Source organism: Pan paniscus, chromosome X, assembly GCF_029289425.2.
Source record: "Pan paniscus chromosome X, NHGRI_mPanPan1-v2.0_pri, whole genome shotgun sequence".
NCBI lineage: Eukaryota > Metazoa > Chordata > Mammalia > Primates > Hominidae > Pan > Pan paniscus.
In genome coordinates this window covers 153,764,967-153,788,453 of record NC_073272.2, presented here as the reverse complement: position 1 = coordinate 153,788,453, position 23,487 = coordinate 153,764,967, and the positions used below count along the sequence as shown (strand labels likewise).

At 57.2% G+C, this 23,487-nt stretch overlaps 1 protein-coding gene across 1 annotated transcript; it reads right to left on the bottom strand.

The window, feature by feature from the left end:
• Positions 1 to 3,201: 3,201 nt before the first annotated feature.
• On the bottom strand, positions 3,202 to 23,457 carry ABCD1 (ATP binding cassette subfamily D member 1). The gene is made up of 10 exons (XM_003804840.5): positions 21,831 to 23,457; positions 18,572 to 18,752; positions 11,703 to 11,845; positions 11,444 to 11,612; positions 10,706 to 10,800; positions 7,720 to 7,865; positions 7,238 to 7,383; positions 4,878 to 4,962; positions 4,603 to 4,728; positions 3,202 to 4,460 (listed from the first exon to the last, which is right to left on the bottom strand). Exons 1-10 carry the CDS (start codon positions 22,728 to 22,730, stop codon positions 4,214 to 4,216), a joined length of 2,238 nt encoding a protein of 745 aa, XP_003804888.1. The 5' UTR covers positions 22,731 to 23,457; the 3' UTR covers positions 3,202 to 4,213.
• Between the last annotated feature and the right edge of the window lie 30 nt (positions 23,458 to 23,487).

The following is a 23,487-nucleotide window of genomic DNA, read 5'->3' as shown; positions in this document are numbered from 1 at the left end:
AATCCGCCTGCCTTCGCCTCCCAAAGTGTTGGGATTACAAGCATGAGACACTATGCCTGGCCCAAGTTTTCTATATTCTTACTCATTGAGTCTGCTTAAACCAGCAGTTCCAGTGAGAAGTGGTATAATTTCCTGCGTGGAGAATGTGCTCATTTATTCATTTTTCCTTTTCTTGACACTTTTTTGTTTTGTAGTCATTTGGGGCTCTATCATTATGCAGGTGCACACAAGATCAGAATGGCTAATGCTTCTTTTTTTTTTTTTTTTTTTTTTTTCCCTGTCGCCCAGGCTGGAGTGCAATGGCGTGATCTTGGCACACTGCAACCTTCGCGTCCCGGGTTCAAGCAGTTCTGTCTCAGCCTCCCAAGTAGCTGGGACTACAGGCATGAGCCACCACGCCTGGCTAATTTTGTACTGCAGTAGAGATGGGGTTTCACCATGTTGTTCAGGCTGGTCTTGAACTCCTGACCTCAGGTGATCTGCCCGCCTTGGCCTCCCAAAATGCTGGGATTACAGGCGTGAGCCACCATGCCTGGCCGCTAATACTTCTTTTAAAATAATTAACTTATTTATGTATTTATTCTTTTTCCCCCACCCCTCCCCCGCCAGTGAATGCTTTGGAATGAATACTTATCAGTATGCTGCAACCACTTTTAATCCTAATAATGATTTTGCCCTGGAGCCTATTTGTGCAATATGAGCTTCTCTCCACTAGCTTCCTTTTGGATGGTCTTTGCCAGATGTGTCTCCTTCTATCTGTAGTAATTAGAGCCATTCCAGCTATGTGTCAAAAATAAACAAACGGGGTTTATGATCAAGCATGGATGACTTACACAATCGTCAAAAGAAATGGAGGAACAACTCTCAGCCCTCCGAATCGGCCACCTCCTGGGATCAGGAATAAATCCTAATCTCAAAATGCAGGTAAACAGTCTACCTCTTGTCCCCTAAATGAGATGCCAAGCATGCCCCTCCCCTCAGCCAGGCTGTCTCCATCCAAACTTCAACGACCACTGGCCTCCCTGCTGACCCACGTCCCACTGAGGAGCCCCAAGCTCTGAACCAACTGCCTACACACCATCCCCTCGGGCTGCACCTGCTCCCCAGGCCTGCCCCTCCTTTGGAGCTGCCTCTGTCCACCAAGGGTGCTGTCGCTCACCTAACCTTCCAAGCCATAACCCAGTGGTACCTTGCTGCCCCCTCCACTCCCTGAAGAAGCTGCCCCCATGCCTGTCGAGTTCTTCCAACTGCTCGAACCTTCTGGAACTTCAGGCCTCAGCATGTCTTGTCTGGGTGGCTGCAATGGCTATGCTTGCTTCTCTGTCTCTCTCCATCAATCAATCAACCAATCAATCGATCAATCAATCATCTATCAATCAACTATCCACCTATTAATCTATAATCAATAATCTATCAATTTATATCATTTACTTATATAATCAATCATTGATCTATCCCATGTATCTGCCTATCTTTTATCATGTCTATCCATCTATCTATCATTTATGCCTCTATCATGTCTATCTTTCAATCATTTATCTATCACCAGGCACAGTAGCATGTGCCTGTAGTCCCAGTAACTCAGGAGGCTGAGGTAGGAGGACTGCTTGATGCTAGCAGATCGAGTCCAGACTGGGCAAGATAGTGAGATCTTGTCTCTAAAAAAACTTTTAAAACCATCTATCATCTCTCTCTATTCATCTATCTATCCATGTATCTATCATGTATTTTATCTATCACTTATCACCTATGAATCATCCATCATCTATCAATCAATTATCTATATCAATCATGTCTACATATCTATATATCTATGTATCAATTTATCCATCAATCATCTGTTTTTGAGGCGATATTCACAAAATATACAATCAATCCCTTTAAAGTGCATAATTCAGTGGCATTTAGTATGCTCTATAGTTCGAGAACATTTTCTTCGAAATAAAAAGAAACCCGAGGCTGGGTGTGGTGGCTCATGCCTGTAATCCAGCACTGTGGGAGGCTAAGGCAGGACGATCGCTTGAGCTCAGCAGTTTGAGACCAGCCTGGGCAACATAGTGAGATCCTGTCTACAAAAAAAAAATCGCAAAATTAGCAGGGTATGGTGGCACACGCCTGTGGTTCCAGCTACTCAGGAGGCTGGGGCAGGATTGCTTGAGCCCGGGAGATCAAGGCTGCAGTGAGTTATGACTGCGCCACTGCACTCCAGCCTGGGTGACAGGGTGAGACCCTGTCTGTCTCATTAAAAAATAAAAAACAAATACAAAATTTTTTAAAAAGGACTCCCCCCGCCACATTTTCCTTCCCCTGCCCCAGCCCCTGACATCCACTTGTCTGCTTTCTGTCCCGATGAGCCTATTCTGGACATTTGTGTCTGGCTTCTTTCACCCAGCACGAACTCTTTGAGGTCTATCTGTTGTGTTATGGCAGAATGGCACTATGCCTTATGGACAGGCTGTTTGTCCATTTGTCTGTTGATGAACACTCAGGCTGCCCCACCTTTGGGAGGCTGTGGCCATCCATGCATAAAGGTATGGCCGCACAGCTGTTCTCAGTTCTCGTGCCTCTGAGGCCAGATGGGCTGCCGCACCCTATTCCCACCAGCCACCCTCACATGCAGCCACGTGGCCTGCAGTACTCGACACTGCTTCCCTGTTGCTGAAAGCTCCTCGGTGGCCTCTGGGCTAAGTCCTGTCTCTGTAGTGTGGCCTCCAAGGCCCGCCGGCCGCAGCCCTCCCTTCCCCTGCCCTCCCTTCCCCTGCATGCAGCACGAACACCCTGCGCTGTGCTCCCGGTTCCCCCCAGGCCCCTGCACAAGTGGCCGCCTCTCCCTAGAAGGGCCAGCAGCACCCTGTGTGGCAGCTTAGACATCCCTTCTCTTGCCTTCGTGCTCCTCCCACAGGGACCAGCATGATCCCCTCCCCTAGTCCTATTTGGGCTCAGCCAGTATTTCTGTGCAATGTTGTTGCAGGTTCCGCCCCGCCACCATCACAGGAATCCTAAGAGCATTGGCGTGAGGCTCGGCGGAGGGCATGCTGGACCATGTCTTCTGGTGACTTTCCCCCGCGGAGGGGCTTGGGGGTCAGGCCCACTCCTTTCCCAAACTCACTCTTTCCCCCACAGGCAACCCACTCCCTCTCCTCCATCTCTCCTCGAGACCCACAGCAGACACCACCAGACTCTGAGGCAGGGAGGAAGGACTGCATTTGCCAATGGAGGCTTTTACTGGGGGGACTGGGGGTGGCGCCCGGCCCGAGGGCTGAGGGCATGGGAAAGGCACACGGTGGCAGTGGGGTCTCTCTCGGGCAGGCGCTGGCTCTGCAGACAGCTCCCCCTGGTGACCCCTCTTTGGCACTGAGCTGGGAACATGGTGTCCGCACTCCTGGCTGGCAAGCAGAGGCCCGTGTGCCCTGGTGGCGGCTGGCAGTGTAGGCTGGCGGGGTGACGGCTGCAGGGGCTGGGTTTGGCACCGGTGGGAGCCGGGGCCCCACAGGACTCAGAGGCTGGGCCGCCCCCGCTGCTGGCACGGTAGTCACATTGGCCATGGAGATGGCTACGAATAGGGAATCCAATAAATTAGGCTGTAGAAAGAGGTGGTGAGGGGCTGAGGGGGCGGGGCCTGCATTCTCGCTTGGCAGGCAGTGCTGTGCGTCCCTCTCCCCTCTCCCGTGGGATCTTTGGGGCTCTTGTGGGGGAGAGGATGCAGGTGAGGCGCTCTGTGTGACTGTGGGTCCCACTGGGCGGCTTTTATGGCATCCCACGGAACGGGAGCCTTGGCTGACCACCCTCAGGGGATGGACCATGGGGTCTTTGAGAGACTGACGAGGAGGGAATCATGGGGACTCGAGTCTCCGGAGGGAGGCCACCTGCAGTGCCAGAGGCTGTGGCCTGACGGGCTCCTGGGGCTCGGCTGCGCTGCTGTGTGGCCAGCACTGGGCCCCTTGTACCCCAGCTTCCTCCACGGAGCAAAGTAGAGGACTCACTGCCCTGGACAGGGCCCAGTCACTGTGGAACAGCGCCCCCAGGGAGTGGGAGGGACAGGGCGAGGGTTACACAGGGCGCCACCCTCCACATCTACTTTCCCGAGGGCGGGAAGGGTTTTCTAGGAGGAGGGGCCAGGCATGCAGGGGCGGGGTGCGTGCGTGGGTGGGTGCTGCTGTCTCCTTCATGTGATCCGAGCTTGGGGGCAGGGCAGGGGCCGGGGAGGGTTGTGTCAGGTGGAGGCACCCTGGAGGCCACCAGGGCCTTGTGGGCTAGGTGCCGGCACATGTGCTGGGGCCACGGCCTCGCCCAGGATCTGGCAGAGCTCCTGGAGGCGCCGCTGCATCTTGGGAATGCCCGCCAGCTGCTGCTCCAGCCGCTGCTTCTCCTCCGTCAGGCTCAGGCGGGCAGCTGAGTCCAGCTTCTCGAACTTCCAGCCGCCCTCCCCATCGAACTGTAGCAAGTGTGTGTGGTATTTCCTGGCCAGGAGAGGGACAGGGTCAGGGGCACAGCACGAGGGCGGCTGATAACAGCCGCCTGCTGCTGCCGGGCCCGCCAGGCCACCTCCTCCCCTCAGGCAGCCACTCCCACCGACCCCAGGCAGGGAGACAGGGCACGTACCACAGGGAGGGCCGGTGGGTGATGGAGAGCAGGGCAATGCCCGCGTCCTTGGCCGCCTGGAAGATCTTGCCTTCCACGTCGATGCTCACGGCGCTGGTGCATTCATCCAGGAGGGCGTACTTGGGCCTGGGGGTCCGGGCCGAGAGGAGAGTCTGTGCACCCTCCAGGGCCCAACACCCCAGCCCGGCTCAGGCTCCTCTGAGCCCAGGCCTCCCTACAGCTGCTACTTCCCCTTCCAGGGGACCCCAGGGAGCCTGCCAGCCTGGAGTGCTCACCTGTGGTAGAACATGCGGGCCATGCCGATTCTCTGCTTCTCGCCACCCGACAGGACGTCCTTCCAGTCACACATAGCCTCCCAACCTAGGCGGGGGCAATGGTCTTGGCTCAGTTCCACCAGCACCCAGACCCGGGGGCCAGCCGGGGAGCTGGGGGAGCTGCGGGAATGAGCTAGCTGTGACGACAGGGCCCCTGTGCCTCTGCGTCCTTGTCTGTCTGACAGGCATTAATCATGGAGGAGTGGGGACTGGAATCGTGCCTTCCCCCAGAAGAGATACGGTGGAGTCCAAGCCCCAACACTTCAGTGTGACCTTATTTGGAGACAGGGCCTTCGCAGAGGTGATCACACTAAGATGAGGTCATCAGAGTGGACCCTAATTCTATATGACTGTGTCCTCATAAAAAGGGGGTGTGTGGGCAGAAGACATGCACAGGGGAACACGAGGTGAAGATATACAGGGAGAAGTGGACCATCTGCGAGCCGAGGACGGAGGCCTGGAACACATCCTTCTGTCATGGCACCCGGAAGGAGCCCACCCTGCTGGCACCTGGATCTCGGACTGCTGGATCCAGGAGATGATCCATCCCTGCGGTTTATGGCAGCCCCAGGGCACCCACACAGTTCCTTGGCACAGAGCTCCAGAGCGGCCTGAGTGCTCTCCCCAGACCGGGGGCTTGTCACCCACAGGGGTTGGGCCTCCTGTCACTGCCCTGTGTCAGCACTTTGGCAAGGCTCGAGTGGACTGCTTGAACGAGCAGGTGAGCCGGCTGCTCCATTAGGCCGGGGCGCTGCGGCAGAAGTGGCCCCTCCTGTCTTCTCGCCCATGCTGCCTTCCCCAGTGGCCCAGGGCTAGAAGTGGCGACAGGGTATATGGCCACCCAGAGTAGAGATTACGCTTCCCAGGTGGCCTTGTGATGAGGTGTGCGCATGAGACTAAGTTGTGGCCAATGAGATATAACTGTAAGTATTCAATATGGCGGCTTCTGGAACCTTCTTAAAAGAAGGCACATACCTTTTGCCCCTTCCCTTCTACTTCCTCTATCCTACAGCCTGGGACATGATGTGAGGGCTGCAGCAGCCCTCCTGGATCATGAGGTGACTTTGGGAACGGAGGCCAAACACAGCAGAGTGACCTGGTAGAAAATCCTAGAGCCCTGGGGCCTTCACAGAGCAGGGCCAGCCCTGGCAACCGTGGCCTGGCTCTCTTGGGACCTAACAGCTCAGTAGGATAAACTCACAGATGATCTTAGCCACTATTGCGGGGAGGCCCATTCTGTTCCTCGCAGCTCAACTCCATCCTAACGGCTCATGCTGGCCGGCCACAGGCCCTGGGCATTCAGGCTGCCACAGAGGTGGGAGGGGCCACGTGCTCCCAGGCCGAGGGCAGCAGGAGCAAGAGGCAGGGCCGGGCCAGGGGCTGCTCCACCGCCATTGCCACCTGTGTCCCCGCTTCCTCCACAGGCAGGTGACAACACCCCAGCCATTTCCTGCAGGAGCCACTTCTTCTCATGTTGCCACCAAGGAAGGGCTTGGTGCCCGTGCCCTTGAACCGTGAAGGGGAGCCCCAGCAAGGCGAGGTCCTTGCCCAGGGCCATCTCGCACCCAGCAGTGCAGGCTGGAAGCAGAACCCAGAGGCTCAGAATTCAAAGACAGAACTGAACACTCCATCTACTGTGTCCCTGTAGCTGCAGCCCCCTCTCCTCCTCCGCTCTCCCGGCCTGACAGACACTGTGGACAAGCAGTATTCCTTGATAAGCCCAGGACAAGACAACAGCTCAGTCTGGCCTCCTTTTCAGTGAACTCATCTCTGAATCCACCTGACTCTGCTGGCCCCAGCCCCCTCCAAGCGTCTGCACAAACCTCCTGACAGTAGCCATCACTGCACACATGTGCCTGCCCCTCCCAGGCTGCCCCTGCCCACCACCCCATGGTCCTTCCAAGAGCGTCTGATCCTGCTCAGGGAAAGCCTAGGCTCCCGCCTGGTCCGGAGGGCCCTCTGTGAGCCAGCCTCTCGCACCATCAAGCCTGCGGGCCGCACTCCGCCCTGCTGCCCCTGGCTTCTGGACGGGGTAACCACTCAGCATTCTGCAGGGCTCAGCTCAGACCCCTTTTCTCTGGGAGAGGGTATCCTGGGTCCCCCAGTGAGGTGCGCATCCCTGCTAGGTGCCCCCTTCCCTAGAGCACCCATGCCAGCTGGGGCCATCTGTGTGGTGTTGGTCCTCCCTGGTAGCAGCCTCTGCCCCGCCCCGTGGCACCTGGCACTTTAGACTCTGGATGTTGAGGTAATCTTCACTCCCTGGAGGCCAAGGGAGAGGCCAGGGTGGGACAAAGGGTGGCTGCCAGCCCCAGACCTCCTACCTCCCTCCCGCTGCAGGATGTGGTGCAGGTGCACGACGTCCAGGATGGCTTCCAGGTCCTGCTCCGAGTAGCCCTTCCTTTGCATGTCCTCCACTGAGTCCGGGTAGATCACCTGGTCACGCAGGGAGCCCACAGACATGTAGGGCCTGTGGGAAAGCTGGGTGTCCACGGAGGGAAGGGCCGGCCCTGCCTCCCCCAAGATACTCTGCGCCTCCCAGGCAGTGTCCACATGCCACGCTCACACGCATCCACACGCTCACATCGCCGCCCGTGCACACACCCCACACAGATCCAAAACAGGGCAGTGGATCGGGCGGGTTTGGAGGGAGCAGGAACCACAGCCCGTCTCTGGCTCTGGGGACAGTGCCTCAGTGTCCTCTCCTGAGGTGCTGACTCTTCACCACTTCCTGGGCCTCTGCAGGAAGCCATGTGTGAGCGCACAGGCAGGAAGAGGTGGAGGAGAGGCGCACGGGCTTCCTTACCTCTGCGGGATGTAGAACATGCGCTGGGGTGGGGGCTTGTAGAGCACACCACCGTACGTGGGCCAGAGCCCACCCAGGATCCGGAACAGGGAGCTCTTGCCGCAGCCATTGGGGCCCGTGATGAGCAGATGCATGCCTTCCTCCACCTGCAGGGGCAACAGCCGCTGACGCCAGAGAGCGCAGGCCGCTTCCCGCACCCTATGGCCTCCTGACCAGCCTTGAGAGGCTCCCAATGCCCGAGGCCAGCACGCAGGCCATTCTTGATCTCTTGATAAGGGACAGCAGGGCCTGGGGGATGGGGTCCAGCGTCCACAGCCCTAGCTAAATTTAGCTCTCGCTAAATGCCTGGCCCAGGACACAGGAATGGACAAGCCCCGGCCCGGTCCTCAGGCCCTGACATGCCTAGAGAACATGGTGCCAGCACAAGAGGAAGGGCCTATTCTGCCACAGCTGAATGAGTAGGTGTGTTCCAACACAGCCAGCGCCGTCCTCAGTCCCATCCGACTCCCACTTCACCAGGAATCCAAGTGCAGAGTCAACTGTCAGCCTCCTTTAAGGAACTGCCTTGAAAGGCACTTTGTTTTCAAGAGACGAGATCTCACTCTGTTGCCCAGGCTGGAGTGCAGCGGTATGATCACAGCTCACCGCAGTCTCCAACTCCTGGGCTCAAGTGATCCTCCCACCTCAGCCTCCTGAGTAGCTGGGCCTACAGATGCACGCCACCATGCCTGGCTAATTTTTAAATGTTTTTTTAGAGACAGGGTCTTGCTATGTTGCTCAGGCTGGTCTCAAACTCTTGGCCTCAAGCAATTCTCTCACCTTGGCCTCCTGAGTCACTGGGGACAAAAGGCAGTTTCTTTCTTTTCTTTTTGAGACGGGGCCTTGCTCTGTTGCCCAGGCTGGAGTGCAGTGGTGGGATCATGGCTCACTGCAGGCTCAACCTCCTGGGCTCAAGAGACCCTCTCACTTTAGCCTTTTTTTTCAAGTAGCTAGAACTACAGGCACCGCCACCACACTTGGCTTATTTGTGTATTTTTAAAAATTTCTGTAGAGACGGGGTTTGCCATGTTGCCCAGGCTGGTCTTGAACTCCTGGGCTTAAGTGATCTGCCCACCTCGGCCTCCCAAAGTGCTGGGATGACAGGCATGAGCGACCACGCCCGGCCCAAAAAGCACTTTCTTTACGTCTCTAGACTGACAGTACAGACCCCACTGCCTCCCCAGGTGCCAGAGTGGCCCAGAGATGCCACAGTGGCCCCTGGGCTCTGCATCATGGACCTCAGGCTCCTCAATTCACTGACTCCATGGTCCTCGCTGGAGCTAGGAAATGCCTACTTTGGGAAAATGCCGGCCAGGCTGGAAGCGGGCTGTGTGCAGGGAGGAGGCCAGGGGCCTGGAGTCAGTGAAGTTCACGGTAACAACAACAATGCTACACGGGGCTCCTGGGAAGACTTGAGGCCGTGGTCTTTAGCTTACCTCAGGCAGTGTCATGGGTGGAACTCTGTCCTCTGAAATTCCTATGTGGGAACCCTAATCCCCACTACCTCGGAGTGTGAGCTTATTTGGAAACAGGGTCATTGCGGACGTGATGAGTTAGGTCTGGACCAGGTCATTCTGCAGAGGGGTGGGCCCTAATGCAGTGTGACCTGTGTCCTGACAGAAAGGGGAGACAGAGACACGGACACACCCAGAGGGAGAGCGCCGTGTGGAGACAGAGGCTGAGGCCGACCTGCCGTGGCAGAAGCCAAGGAAGCCCGCAGATGGGCAGCAGAGCAGAAGCTGGGACAGAGGCCCCGAGCGGCGGCGCCTTCTCGGTCCTCGGCAGAAGCCCGCCCTGCCTGCGCCTTCCTCTCGGACTGCCATTCCCCGAGCCGGGAGAGAGGCCATCTCTGCTGGGAAAGCCACTCAAAGTTTGTAACGCTTTGTGACCGCAGCCACAGGATGCTAATGAAGCCACCTGACTGTCCCCTCCTGAAGGGTGGGGCCTGAGCCTTGCCCCATCTCGCATACCCGGCTCCCTGAGCATATGTGGCCCTGCGCGCAGGGGCCCCATGAGCTTGCCTGCTGCCCCTGCCTGCTTGTGCTGCCCGGGGCCAGCCTGGAAACCACCCTCCTTGGACTCACTGGTGATCAGCTCCCCCGACATCCTAGGAGGGGCCGCTGCCAGCGGTGAGGGGTAACCACCTGTGCCGGCCCCCTCCTCCCTGGCATGCCCCTCCTCTCTGCTTCCTCCTGCGTGACCTGCCCCTCAGGCCCACGGCCCCTCACTCCTCTACCCTCAGCTGCCTGCCCACTCGCTCACAGCAACTCCTGGGCAAGGCTTCATCCCACCCCCACCACCCCCAGGGACTTTGACCACTCTTCTTGTGACCCCCACTGTCCCTTGAACAGCTGTCTACCTGGAGACCCTTTGTAACACTTTAGTGCCCCTCCACAGTGAAGACTCCCTGATTGCAGGTCTCCTGATTTACCTCGGGTTTCTGGTGCCCGGCTCAGAGTTCAGGGCACATTGGTTAAATGAGTGAATGAATGAGTGATTCCTTGTCACTTCTCTACCTGTCCCTCCACCCCAGTCTCCCCCTCACTCCATTACTCCCCAGCCCTGTCCAAACCCCTGGCTGGGGACACAGGTGATCTGTGGATTCCTTGCTGTGGCCTTCCGAGGGAGGTCGAGCGGCAAGGTTTGAACCAGAGCCCCCCGGCCCGGGTCTTGGCTTTCTTAGGAGTATGGGGAGTTGGCATCAGATGATAGGGCCAGGAACGCCGGGGTGAACCTTGGTCAATCCTGGTATCACTAGTCTCTTTTATGAGCCCTGCCTCTGTTGCCCCAGGATGAACAGTCAGAGACACGTTGGTCTCTCACCTTGACCTTGGCCCACCTGCCACGTACATCTAGGGACAATGGCTGTTGCCAGCACAGACAGGCGGGAAGCCAAGGGCTGAGGCTTGCATATGTGCGTGGCTGGCGCCCTCCCCGCTGGACCTACCCTGATGTTGAGGCTGGCCACCACCACCTCTCCTGAGGGCGTGACGATGGGGATGTTCTCGCAGATGATCCCCTGTTCCACATCCACCACCTGGCCTGCAGAGACAGCACAGCGGGGCTGGGGTGGAGAGGGAGTGGTGGCGACCCCTCTGCATTCCGGGGAGTCTGCGTGCCCCTGGCTGCATGCCCTCATTCCCATCCCTGGCAGCATGCCAGCTGGTTCCTGACCAGCAGCCTGTGGTCCAGGGTCCCTAGGGAACACAGCCAGGTCTTCCAACAAGCTGAACTCTTCCCCCAGTGTCTAATACAGTGCCCTGGGCCGCCACTCCCTTCTGCAGCACCTGCCTCCCGTGGCAGCCAGCAGCTGGCACACTGACTGGAACTTTCTCTTGCTGTCCTGCATGGGTGAGGGGACCACATCCCTCTTGTTTTGAATGAATAATCCAGGCTGAGGCCCTCAAAGGGCGAGTCAGTAGGGTGGCCGGCAGCTACTGTCTGGGAAGGAAGGCGGGCGGACCAGCACCTCTCTGCGGGAAACCCTCCAGGGGCCCAGCTCGACCAGGCCGAAGTCCTCAAAGACCCTGCCCGGCAGCCCTCCCGTCCTGGGTGGACTGGGATGGGCCAGAAGCACATGGAGGTCCCTGAGTGAGGGAGCGGGAATAGGAGGAGCTGGGGCAGCAGGTCAGCACCTGCAGTAGCAGCAGGGGCGGGGTCACTCATAGGGAGGGGACAGCCTTACCTCGGATCTTCAGGGGGCCCTCCACGCGGACACCAGACCGGCCTATGGTCCCAGACCCCGCCTGAGCGTCCTCTAGCTCCCTGGGCCTCTTGAAGTGACAGCGGTGAACATCTTCAAATACCTGGAACATCTCGTGCACCCGGGCTGTGTAGCCAGCCAGCTCCGTCACCTGAGGGAGGGTGACCCTGGCTCAGCCCCTGCCAGTTGCAGGGAGAGAAGCATGGCAAGGATGGCAAGGGTGGGGCTGGGCCAGGGGTACCTCCTTGTACGACGACATGATCCGCTCAATGGCATCTGCAGCCGCTGTCAGGAGGTTGCGGGCAATAGTGAAGGCTTCTGTGCGCTCGCTCACCAGCTCCTCCTCCTTCTTTTCCAAGGCTGCCTTCTTCACGGCCTCTGCATCTGCAAAGCCCCAGAGGGGTGGGTGGCGGGGCGGAAGCCCCAGAGGGGTGGGTGGCGGGGCGGGGAGGGGCAGGGCAGAGACAGCGGAAAGTCAAAAATGAGCTGCTGGAGAGAAAGGCGAGGCTCTTCTGCAAATGGTGCCGGGGCAACCAGATCTCTCTCTCTTTCTCTCTATGTGCAAGAGAGGGACCCCTCACACCATACAGACAAACCAACCCAGAGCACGTCACAGGCTGATGTGTAGTGTGGCCCAAAGTATGAAACTCTCAGAAGAAAATGGGATAAAACTTCATGACCTTGGAGATGGCAATAGTTCCTTCACTAGGACACCAAAAGCATGAGCAACAAGAGAAAAACAGATCAACTGAACCTCATTCAACTCAACACTTTTGTGCACCAAAGGACAACATCGAGACAGTGAAAAAGACAACCTACAGACTGGGAGAAAACTCTGGACTGGTGAACCACACATCTGATGAGGGTGCAGTATCCAGAATATACAAAGAGCTTTTACAACTCAGCGACAGAGATAACCCGATCACACACGGGCGAAGGACGTGAACAGACATTTCTCCAAAGAAGACATACAAATGGCCACTCAACACATCAAAAGAGGCTCAGCGTCATTAGTCATCAGGGAAATGCAAATCAAAACCACCAAGAGATACTGCCTCACACCCACTAGGTGGCTAGAATACAAAGGAGATGATAACCAGTGCTAGCCACGATGAAAAGGTGGAACCCTCCAACACTGCTGGCGGGAAGGTAAAATGGGGCAGCCACTGTGGAGAACAGTCTCGCAGCTCCTCAAAAAGTGAAACGTCCAGTTACCATGTGACCTGGCAATTCTACTCCTAGCTACACACCCAGGAGAAACGAAAATATCTGCACACATAGAGACTTGTCCATGGCTGTTCACAGCAGTGTTATTCACAATAGCCAAAACATGAAGAACCCAAAATGTCCATCAAGGGATGAATGGATAAAGAAATTGTGGTCTATGCACACAATGGAATATTATTCAGCCATGAAAAGGAATGAAGGACTGATTCATCTTATGACATGGACGAATCTTGAAACCATGATGCTCAGTGAAGGAAGCTAGTCACAAAATGCCACAGAGCACATGATTCCATTTCTAGGACATGTCCAGATAGGCAAATCCACAGAGACAGGAAGCAGATGAGTGGGTGCCAGGGGCTGGAGAGAGGGAATGAGGAGTGACTGTTCATGGGTCTGGGGTTTCTTTGGGGGATAAAATAAAAATAAAACATTCTGGAGTTAGTGATGATGGCTGCACAACTCTGTGAATGAATTTAAACTGTACATGGAAAAGGAGGAATTGTATAGTATGTTAATTACGTCTCAATAACGTTGATTTTTAAATGCACCAGTAGGCATCTGGTTTTGTTTCTGCATACAGCCAGCTCCTTCCACCGGCCGTCTGTCCTGCACCACTGATGTCGCCCCTCCTGGGGCACATCTGAACTTTGTCATCCAACGCCCAGGGCTGTTTGGCTTTGAAACGCCAACTTTCTTTTTTTTTTCTTTTCTTTTTTTTGAGATGGAGTCTTGCTCTGTTGCCCAGGCTGGAGTGCAGTGGTGTGATCTTGGCTCACTGCAACCTCTGCCTCCCCAGGTTCAAGGGATTCTTGTGCCTCAGCCTCCTGAGTAGCTGGGATTACAGGCACCTGCCACCAAGCTCAGCTAATTTTTTTTGTATTTTTAGTAGAGACGAAGTCTCACCATGTTGGCCAGGCTGGTCTCAAACTCCTGAACTCAGGTGATCCACTTGCCTTGGCCTCCAAAGATGCTGGGATTGCAGGCGTGGGCCACCACACCCGGCCTAATGTCCCACTTCCTGATCGCCCCCTCTAGGCCATGGTTTTTGACCTCTGGGCCAGCAGCCGTATTGTTTGGTGTCTGCTTCTCCCAGGAGCTGCTCCTGTCTTAATTTGCTTTTCTGTCACACTCTAGGCCCCGTGGCAGCACCCCTGACCCTCATCAATGGACTTGACTCTCAGTTTCTTGATCCTTAGAGTCCCCACAGGAGCAGAGGTGGGGAGCAAGGGCGAAGGCCGCCTCTGAGGGTGCTGGGGTGTGGCTGAAGTGGTGGGAATGTCCTGTGAAGGACCCGAGGACTGTATCCAGGGGTGGGTGTGATCCTGAGGGGGAAGCCTCAGGGATCATTGGCTGGGGGCTGGGGGAAGACACGGAACGCAGTATCCGCTCAGGGCCATGCAGGGTGGAAAGGGGCCTGGCCCGGGAAACCAGGGAACTAGATTGGGCTGGCGGGGCGGGGACGTGAATCCTAAAGGTCGAAGGCCTTGGACCTTCCTTCCCATGGTGCTCTCAAGGACACAGCCCTCCTCCCCAGGTGTTCTGAGAGCTGGACAGTCGCTGCGGACAAAGGGAAGGGTCTGCAAGTCTTTGTGCCCAGGGCATCCTGGCGTAGAACCAGCTGCCCTCTGCAGGTTCTCTTGGAGCCTTGGGTGAATAAGGCCAGGGCCCCAGAGCTGGACAGAGCAAGGCCTCAGGGCTGGAGTGGGAGCCACAGGCCCTGCCCATCTCCTGAGCCCACCTGCCTTGCACACCAGCCCAGCAAAGCTTATCTAAATCTTCCAACCCGTAAGAGCCTGCCTTCCCACCCAGTGCGCTCCACCTCCTTGAAGCACCTGGAGCCCTCACTAGCCACCCGATGCAGGGGACACAGCAGGGACAAAACAGACAAAAATCCCTGACCCCATGGAGCTTGCAGTCCATGGCAGGGAGAGAGAAAAGCGCCACTGACGGGGTGTCGAGTGCTTGGGAGAGCAGTGGGGCAGGGAAGGAGACAGGAAAGGTGGCGGTGGGCAGGCCGGGCCTTGCCTAGGGGGACTGCGCCATGGGGCAGCAGAGGAAAGAGTGCTCCTGGCACAAGCCCCAAGACAGAGCAGGCCTGGCATTTGGGGAAATAAGAAGGCCACAGGACCAGGCACAGTGGCTCACACCTATAATCCCAGCACTTTGGGAGGCCAAGGCAGGTGGATCACTTGAGGTCAGGAGTTCAAGACCAGCCTGACCAACATGGCGAAACCCCATCTCTACTAAAAATACAAAAATTAGCCAGGCATGGTGGCATGTACCTGTAGTCCCAGCTACTTGGGAGGCTGAGGCAGGAGAATCACTTGAACCCGGGAGATGGAGGTTGCAGTGAGCCGAGATCGTGCCACTGCACTCCAGCCTGGGAGACAGAGTGAGACTCCATCTCAAAAGCTCCCCCTCCAAAAAAAAACAGACGGCCACAGGACAGAGCCTATCAAGCCAGGGGAAAGGGAACGCTTCACAGCCTTCAAAGGCTGCTGGCTCTGAGGACCACCAGAGCAGGGCCAGGAGCCCACAAAGCCTGGCACAGCAAAGGCTCAGAAAAGTCCTAAGCCTTCAGGGCAGGGAGCAGCCCGATGTGACCAATGGCAGCCATGGAGCGAAGCGGCTGCAGGTGCTGTCTCGTGGGCTGTCTCAGTGCCCGGGGCTAGGTGCGCTGACTGGGCTGGGCACCTACGCCAGCATCAAGGCTGCCCTTGATGTGCAGTCCCCGAATTAGATCCTTCCTCTTGGTGAGTCACCCAGAGGATGACACAGACAGTTGAGGGCATGGAAGCCCCAAGGTGGAAACAGGAACAGGGAGCGAATCAGACTTCTGTTTATAAATTGAAAATCCTCTTCCCACCAAACTGGGTAAACTACGACACTATTTCGAGCAGAGCCAAGCTTGACGGAAAGCAAGGGAAACTTCTGGGAGCAAAGAGAAGCAGACAGCCAGGTGATCCTTTGATAGCCCCAGAGGCAGGCAGGGCAAAGACCAGGAAGCTTTCCTTGCTTAGCCTGGGCTCTATGCCCAATGAACAAAAAGCCTCCTCTGAAAATTTGTAACAATGTGCCTGGAGTTCAAATGAATTCAAATGAAACCACCTCTCAATTCAGGAACCATCCCCTCCGCACTAACTAATGGCCTCCAACTGCTTACCCTGGAGTGCTTGGCCAAAACAGAAGGACATTTGGACTTACACCCTCCATTGAGGCCACACCAATCCCCATAGAAGTTCTGTTGCAAAACCCACAAGGAAATGATCCACCATGAGTGAAGACCAGCAGACAGAAGACAGGTGAATGATACTCCCAAGAACTGAAGCTAACCAAACCATCAGATAGAGATGGTGGGGTAAGTATGACTAACCTGATACACAGTATAAAAGGAGCAGTCAAAAAGATGAGCAAATAAGACACAGAAACAGCCTGACATTTCTACTTGAAAAAGGAAATGTCCATTTTCAAATTTCTATTTGAAATAGAATGAAATAGAACTTACAAAACAGCCACTGAAATGTGAACAAAATTCCAATTAGACATGGCCAAAGAGAAAACTGGTGAACTGGAAAATGAGCAAACAGGAAGGTCTCAGGGCATCCCCAGAATTCAGCACAGACAGTGTGAGATGGGAAACAGTAAACAGAAACCAAAAGACACAACGAAGAGAGTCAGAAGTCCAGCACTGGCTGCCAGTTCTAGAAAAACAGGAAAAAAGAATGAGAGTCAGGCAATATCTGAAAAGCTAATAGCTGAGAATCTTCCAGAATGATTGAAAAACTCAAATATTCAAAGGACATATAACAAGTCTCAAGCAGAATCAACAAAAACTGACGCCTAAACATGTCATAGTGAAACTGCAGAATGCCAAAAAGAAAGAAAGTGATCAAAGTACCCAGAAAAAAAGAAACACAGGGTACTCAGGGAGGACAATTTGTTAGCAGCTACAGATTTGTCAGCAGCTACAGAAGAAGCAGGGAGACAATGAGACATTGTGAAAGGGCTGAGAGAAAAGAACAGTCCACCTAGACTCCATTGCGCAACTCAACTTTAGCTTGGGAATAAGGGTGAAATAGAAACATTTTCAACAAAAATAATCAAGAATGACAACAGGCTGGGTGTGGTGGCTCACGTCTGTAATCCCAGCACTTTGAGAGGCTAATGCGGGAGGACCGCTTGAGCCCAGGAGTTCCACACTAGCCTGGGCAACACAGCGAGAACCTGCCTCTACAAAAAACAAACAAACAAACAAAAAACTAAACAACACAAAGAATTACAATAAAATAATCAAGAATTTCCCATGACAAAACCCTTGCTGAAAGAATCTTTTTTAAAAACCAACCACAACTAGAAGCACTGATGACTGTTTGTCCTGAGCATAGTTGTGAGTTAAAAAACAAACAAACAAAAAACTAAAAACATGTCTATCTGGAGGAAGATAACAGAACATAGAAAAGAAATTGAGATGTAGGAACGAAACGGTGAGCACAGAACTCAGCAAACATGTGAGTGAGTTTCAACACGTGTGGATAAGGCGATAGCAAAGAGGAAAAACTAGGTACAAATCCAACTCTTGGCTGGGCTATGATGCCATGCCCCACGGGGCTGCTTCTGTGTTCTAAGGTCCAGGAGAAGGCGGAGCTATTGATTAACCTAACAAGTATGCGTGTTGATCTTTTATTTTTTATTTTTATTTTTATTTGAGACGAAGTCTCGTCCTTTCGCCCAGGCTGGAGTGCAGTGGCGCTATCTGGGCTCACTGCCAGCTCTGCCTCCCGGGTTCATGCCATTCTTCTGCCTCAGCGTCCCGAGTAGCTGGGACTACAGGCGCCCGCCACCGCGCCCGGCTAAATTTTTGTATTTTTAGTAGAGATGGGGTTTCACCCTGTTAGCCAGGATGGTCTCGACCTCCTGACCTCGTGATCTGCCCGCCTCACCCTCCCAAAGTGCTGGGATTACAGGCGTGAGCCACCGTGCCCGGCTGCATGTTGACCTTTTAAAGGGTAACCACTAATGGACTAAAAATCAAATGCAGAAGTTGCAATCCGGCAGAGGAACAAAACAGGAATGCAGGCTGGGCGCGGCAGCTCACGCCTGAAATCCCAGGACTTTGGGAGGCTGAGGCGGGAGGATCACCTGACCAGGAGTTCGAGACCAGTCTGGGCAACATGGCGAAACCCTGTCTCTACCAAAAATATGAAAATTAGCCAGGTACGGCGGCTTGTGCCTGTAGTCCCAGCGACTGGGGAGACTGAAGTGGGAGGACCACTTGAGCCTGGGAAGTCGAGGCTGCAGTGAGCCAAGGTCGCGCCACTGCACTCCAGCCTGGGCGACAGTCAGACTCCTGTTTCAAAAGCCAAAAAGAAAATAAAACAAACAAACAAAAACAACAGGAATGCAGAAACCTAAATATTTAATCTTATCACTAAAATAACAGGTAGAACAGGCTTCCCACTCCTCTAAAACACCTTAGGGTGCAAGAGCTGTTTCAGGGCGAGGAAACCAAGGCTGGAGTGATGAAGGGGCTCACTCCAGGTACTCCGCACATCCTCCCACCTCTAAGTCGCAGTTGGGTTGAGGACAGGGACAGGTGGGTGAGGGTATCGTGCCTGGAGAAGTGACATGTAGTGTTCCTGACTTGCAGTCCTGGGCTTGTCTGAGTGGTAACAAAGGGCGTGAGGTGCGCGCAGGGCAAAAGGCAACAAGGAGGGGCAAGGCAAGCTCAACCTCTGAAAGCATCAAGGCTGGCAGCAGGGCCTCGGTGGCCCCGGCAGCAGAAGTGGGCGGCGGGCTGGCTGAGTTGGGCCCTCGTGAGCTCAGCACCCAGCGGTATGGGGGACAGGCCCCTGGCCTGGATCCTCTTGGAGCCCTGGGTCTCACCTGACTCTGAGTAGCCAGTGGCAGTGATGATGGGGACAGCCACCATCAGCAGGCCCGAGGCGCTCCACACATACTTCATGAGGAACTGCTCCAGCATAACATACCACAGGCGTTCCAGAAGGATGAGGTTGATCTGCGAGGCCAGGTCCTGGTAGGAGCGCTGTAGCAGGGCCAGCTCCACCTGTGGAGGGTGACAGACACAGAGAGGCTTCCTGGCCATGCACAGGGGCAGCTCCCGTGGGGGCGATGGTCAGGGTCTCCCAGTGCCACTCACACACGCTGTGCCATGGTGGCCATCAGAAGGCCGAGAGCCAGAGGTTACGATTGGGTGGGGCCAGGTCTCAAACTCAAGGTGTAAGGGGGTATAAGGGACTGGCTGATGTCACAGTGCGGCTCCCGTCCCCTCTCCACTCCCTCTCTAGTCACCTTGTTTCTGTCCTCTGCTGAGCCCATTTCTTTGGGCTCCCTGCCAGCCCCCTCCTCCTGGCTCGGAGAGATCATCCATCAGCTCTAATTTTTCCCCCCTAAACTAAGCAAAGAGCAGCGCAGGACAGCAAAAGGCAGTGCTCTTGGGCTGAGTGCAGTAGCTCACACCTGCAATCCCAGCACTTTGAGAGGCTGAGGTGGGAGGATTGCCTGAGCCCAGGAGTTGGAGACCAGCCTGGCCAACATGGCGAGATGCTGTCTCTACCAAAAATAATTAAAAAAAAAAATTAGCCAGGTGTGGTGGCACACACCTGTAGTCCCAGCTACTCGGGAGGCTGAGGTGGGAGGATCGCTGGAGCCCTGGAGTTTGAAGCTGCAGTGATGGCGCCACTGCACCCCAGCCTGGGCAGCACAGTGAGACCCTGTCTCTTGGTTCTGAAAAACTCGGTTCAACAGTCTGGGCCTATTTAGGCCCTCTTTCCCCTCAACTTTCCCACACTTCCTTTTGGTGAGAAATTTGCATGGCATTTTCCCACTGAAACCAGGAGGATGCGCTCCTGAGCTGGGCCCTACAGGACTTGCCCCAGTGGATGTCCCCATTGCTGAGCCTGGACCTTGCTCCCTCAGCAGTGGGTAGGCCTCCCCTGTCCTTCTGTCCCCCTTCCTGCACTGGCCACCACTATGTCAGGACACCAGCAGGTGGGGAAAGGGACAGCCGCAGGGAAGAGGTGGCAGCAGCAGTCAGACAGGCGGGGGAGGTGGGAGGTGTTGGGAAGTGCTCCCAGCAAGGTAGCCAAGGGGTTGTGAATTTCTGGGCTCAGTCCAGGGGCACGCACCCCAGCCTTGCCTCCCCACAGCCGTCTGATGACAGCTGCCTAGCCTGCCACTGTTTGCCAAGTGCTTTCACGTCTCTGCATTTGATTCTCCCCACATCCCACTGCATGTGTATTCACGTGCCCACTGTACACAGAACACTGAAGCCCAGGGAGGCAAAGTGACCTGCCCAAGCCCATACAGCCTGATGGTGGCAACCAGTGTGGGAATTTGGACCACACTGGCAGAGCTGCCAGAAGAACCACATTCTTGTAAATGATGCTTAGACTTATCAAGAGAGCTTTACTTTGTTCTCAAACAAGAGATCGTGTGCATGTGCGTTTCAATAAGCCTCCTCGCGGCAATCCCAGAAAGGACAGAATACTCTGCTATGTGCCCTCCAGCCAGTCAGCTGCTTCTGCCCTGATCTGAGCCTAGGCCAGTGTCCACGGGGACATCAGCCAGTGGGACTGCCATGGGCCACATGCTACCCGAGGGGTCCTCTCACCCCACACAGCTTTCCAGCCGAGGCCTATGCAGACAGGCCGTGAATGCACACCGGGCCCTCCTGCCCTGGCCAACAAACCCTCTTGGCCAACGTGCTACTTCCTGAAGCTAGCCCGGATGGAGTCCTTCAAAGAACCAGTAATCTCTCTACTTCCTGAAGCTAGCCCGGACGAAGGCCTTCAAAGAACCAGTGATCTCTCTTCTGCCCCCGCCACCCAGGTCGGCCTGCACAGCTGAGCTCCCTGCAAGCCCGATCTCCCATTCCCGAAGCAAGCACCCTGGCAATCCAGACTCGTGCTGGGAGCTGGCAGGGGTGCCAGCCAAGGCTGACAATGTAGCTGCGGGGAATGTGCCAAGCGCCTCGCCCAAGGCTGCAGCTGCTTGCCAAGGCCCTGCAGCCCAGCATGCGGGAGAAGAGGAGAGGGAAGCCAGGGTGGTGGCTGAAGTCCAGGGGCCTTTTCTCTGAATCTGCAGTCTGGCCCACACCCGGGATGCCCCTCTCCGTGGAATTCGGGGACAAGCCTGCTTCTCTGCTGGTGCACAGCCAGTGAGACAAGGTCCCAGGGCAAGAGGCCACCTGACCCAGGGAGCACACACAGGCCTTCGGGGGATGGATGCCATTGTGCCCCTCCTCCCAAGAAGCACTGGGGAACCGAAACTGAGTCGCAGAGAGCAGGGCCCAAGGCAGCTGCAACCCCAGGCACGAGGAAGGGGAGGGGCTGAGGCGAGATAAAGGGAGCATTGACCTGGAGTAACCTTTCCCAGCGCCTGCCTGGCCCGCCGGCCCCGGCCCACCAGGGAGCCAGGAGACAGACAGGGTTGGAAGGACAGCCACGCCAGGAGCAGGAAGTGTGTCCCGCCGCAGTGGCGGCCTGGGCCCGGCATCTCTGGTCTGGGGGCCCGGGAAGGCAGCTGAGCCAGTTGGTAGCCGGGCAGGCCTGTGGGCTCAGGCGGGGGTGGCCTTGACCCCAAGTCCCACTGCTGTGCTGGGCGCTGCTCATTAACCTCCGCTTGGGCTGAGTCATGCCCATAATGCCGGCCTGCCTGGCCAGCCAGCTCTGCTGGACGCCGGCCTTCAAAGGGCCCAAGGGCCCAGGAGGGGCTAGGCAGCAGGCTGCGTCCCTCGGTCCCCGCTCACGAATGGCAGGCGTCTCCTCCTGGCTGGCTGCAGGAGTGGGGCGGGCAGGAGCTCTCGAGGCTCAAACCGCTAGGATCGCAGCTCTAAGGCCAGGACAACCTCCTTGAGGAGGAGAGGAAGCAGAAGTGGCCTCGAGCGTGCAGGCAACCAGCACAGGACAGTCCCCACCCAGCCTTCCTGCCTCTCCACTGCCGCGCCTGAGTCCACGGCTGCCCAAAGGCCCTCCCCACCCCAGCCCCGCTCTCCCATGGCCTGCCCACACCTTTGGCATCAGCCCCGGCCCGCCCCGGACTGTCCCCACCGCTCACGGCTGCCTGCCCCCGGGCCTCCCTGCCACAAGCTTCCCTCCGTGCCCAGCACCCCAACCTGCCCCACCTCATGGCCCCCATAGAAGGCGATCTCCTCCGAGTTGGCCACCACACGCGAGTGCATGTAGCGCAGCTCCCCCTTCCGCCGCGCCTCCTCTGCCACCAGCTCCCCGAACTTGGGCGAGAAGGCCCGCAGCACGTTGGCCGTGAGGAACACCACGAGGCCGGCGATGGCCGAGGGCCAGGCTGTGCCGGCTCCACGGGAGCGGGCCGCCCGAAGCAGGGTGTAGGAAGTCACAGCCACGTCCAGGAGTGGCTTGGTCAGGTTGGAGTAGAGGTGGGCCACAGAGGCCGCAAAGGCCACCACGTCCTCCGTCAGAGACTGGTCAGGGTTGCGAAGCCGCCCGTCCATGTTGCTGACCCGGTAGTAGGTCTGCTGGGAGAAGTAGAGGCGGTAGGCGTGGGCCACCAGACGGCTGCGGAACGACAGGGCCAGCTGGCCCTCCAGGTAACGGATGGCACTGTTGACGAAGGTAGCAGGGAGGGCGATGAGGAGCCACTGCAGCAGCTGCCAGCCAAAGGCCCGCGGGTCCTTGCGGACGATGCAGCGGGCCAGCCTTCCGTCCAGGCGGGCCACATACACCGACAGGAAGGTGCGGCTCACCAAGGCGGCCGAGTGCAGGGCCAGCAGCCCCGTCTCCCGGCACAGGACCCGGGGGAACAGCAGCCGCAGGAGCCACAGGAGCCGCTGCAGGAATACCCGGTTCATGCCAGCTTTGGCCGCCGCGACCCCGGAGGCCTCCTGCGTGGGCTCCCCGGCGGGCGCCTGAAGACCCCTGGCCGGGGCCAGGCACTGGCGCACCAAGGGGTAGACTTTGTGGGCTCCATAGGCCGCGAGGGCCAGGAGCACGGCCGTGCGCTTCAGCGTGTTCCCCCGCCAGGGCCGGGGCCTGGAGAGCACCGGCATGTCACCTGGGCTGGCTGCCGCGTAGGGACTGGGGCTGGTGCCTGGGGCAGCAGTTGAGGCAGGTGGCTGGAAGGGTTGTTGCTGACCCTGGGCCTGTTGTCTAGGCAACTGGAAACCTTGCGATGGCCCCTGAGACTGTCGCTTTAGGCCCCCGGGGTGGTGCTGGGGCCCCTGGTGCGGTGGGCTCAGGGCCCTCCAGGGTCGCGGCCTCTTCGGGCAGCCCAAGTGGAGGAACTTGGCTCTCCTGTCCTGTCAGTGCCCTGGCCCCTGAGGTCAGGGCCTTGAGAGGTCTCGGGCAGAGGGGGCGTCTCTTCCTCTCCACCTTCTCCTCCCCCGGTGGCGCCCCTCCCCGGGGCACCAGGCGCGTCCGTCCGCTCCGCAGCCTGGCTGAAGCGACAGTGACTCCTCCACCGGCCCAGAATCCCCACCCACTCTTCCCCAGGGGCGAGTCGGGGGAAGGGGAGGAGGCGGAGGAGGGGCGAGGGGCGGAGTCCGGGCGCGGGAGCCCCACCCTGTTCTCGCCCCTCGGCGGGGCCCGCCCACACCCCCACCTCCCGTTCTCGCCCCTCGGCGGGGCCCCTCCCGCACCACAGAGACGTGGGACGGCCGCGCGGACTAGAGAAGCGGCCCTCGCCGGCCCGCCAAAGCCCCGCCCCGCCCCGCCCGCGTGCTCGCTCCACCCCGCCCTGCGCGCCCGGAGCCCGAGGCGCCTCTTCCTCTCGCGCTCGGAGCGCCGGCCCTCCGCTCCGGGGCGGGG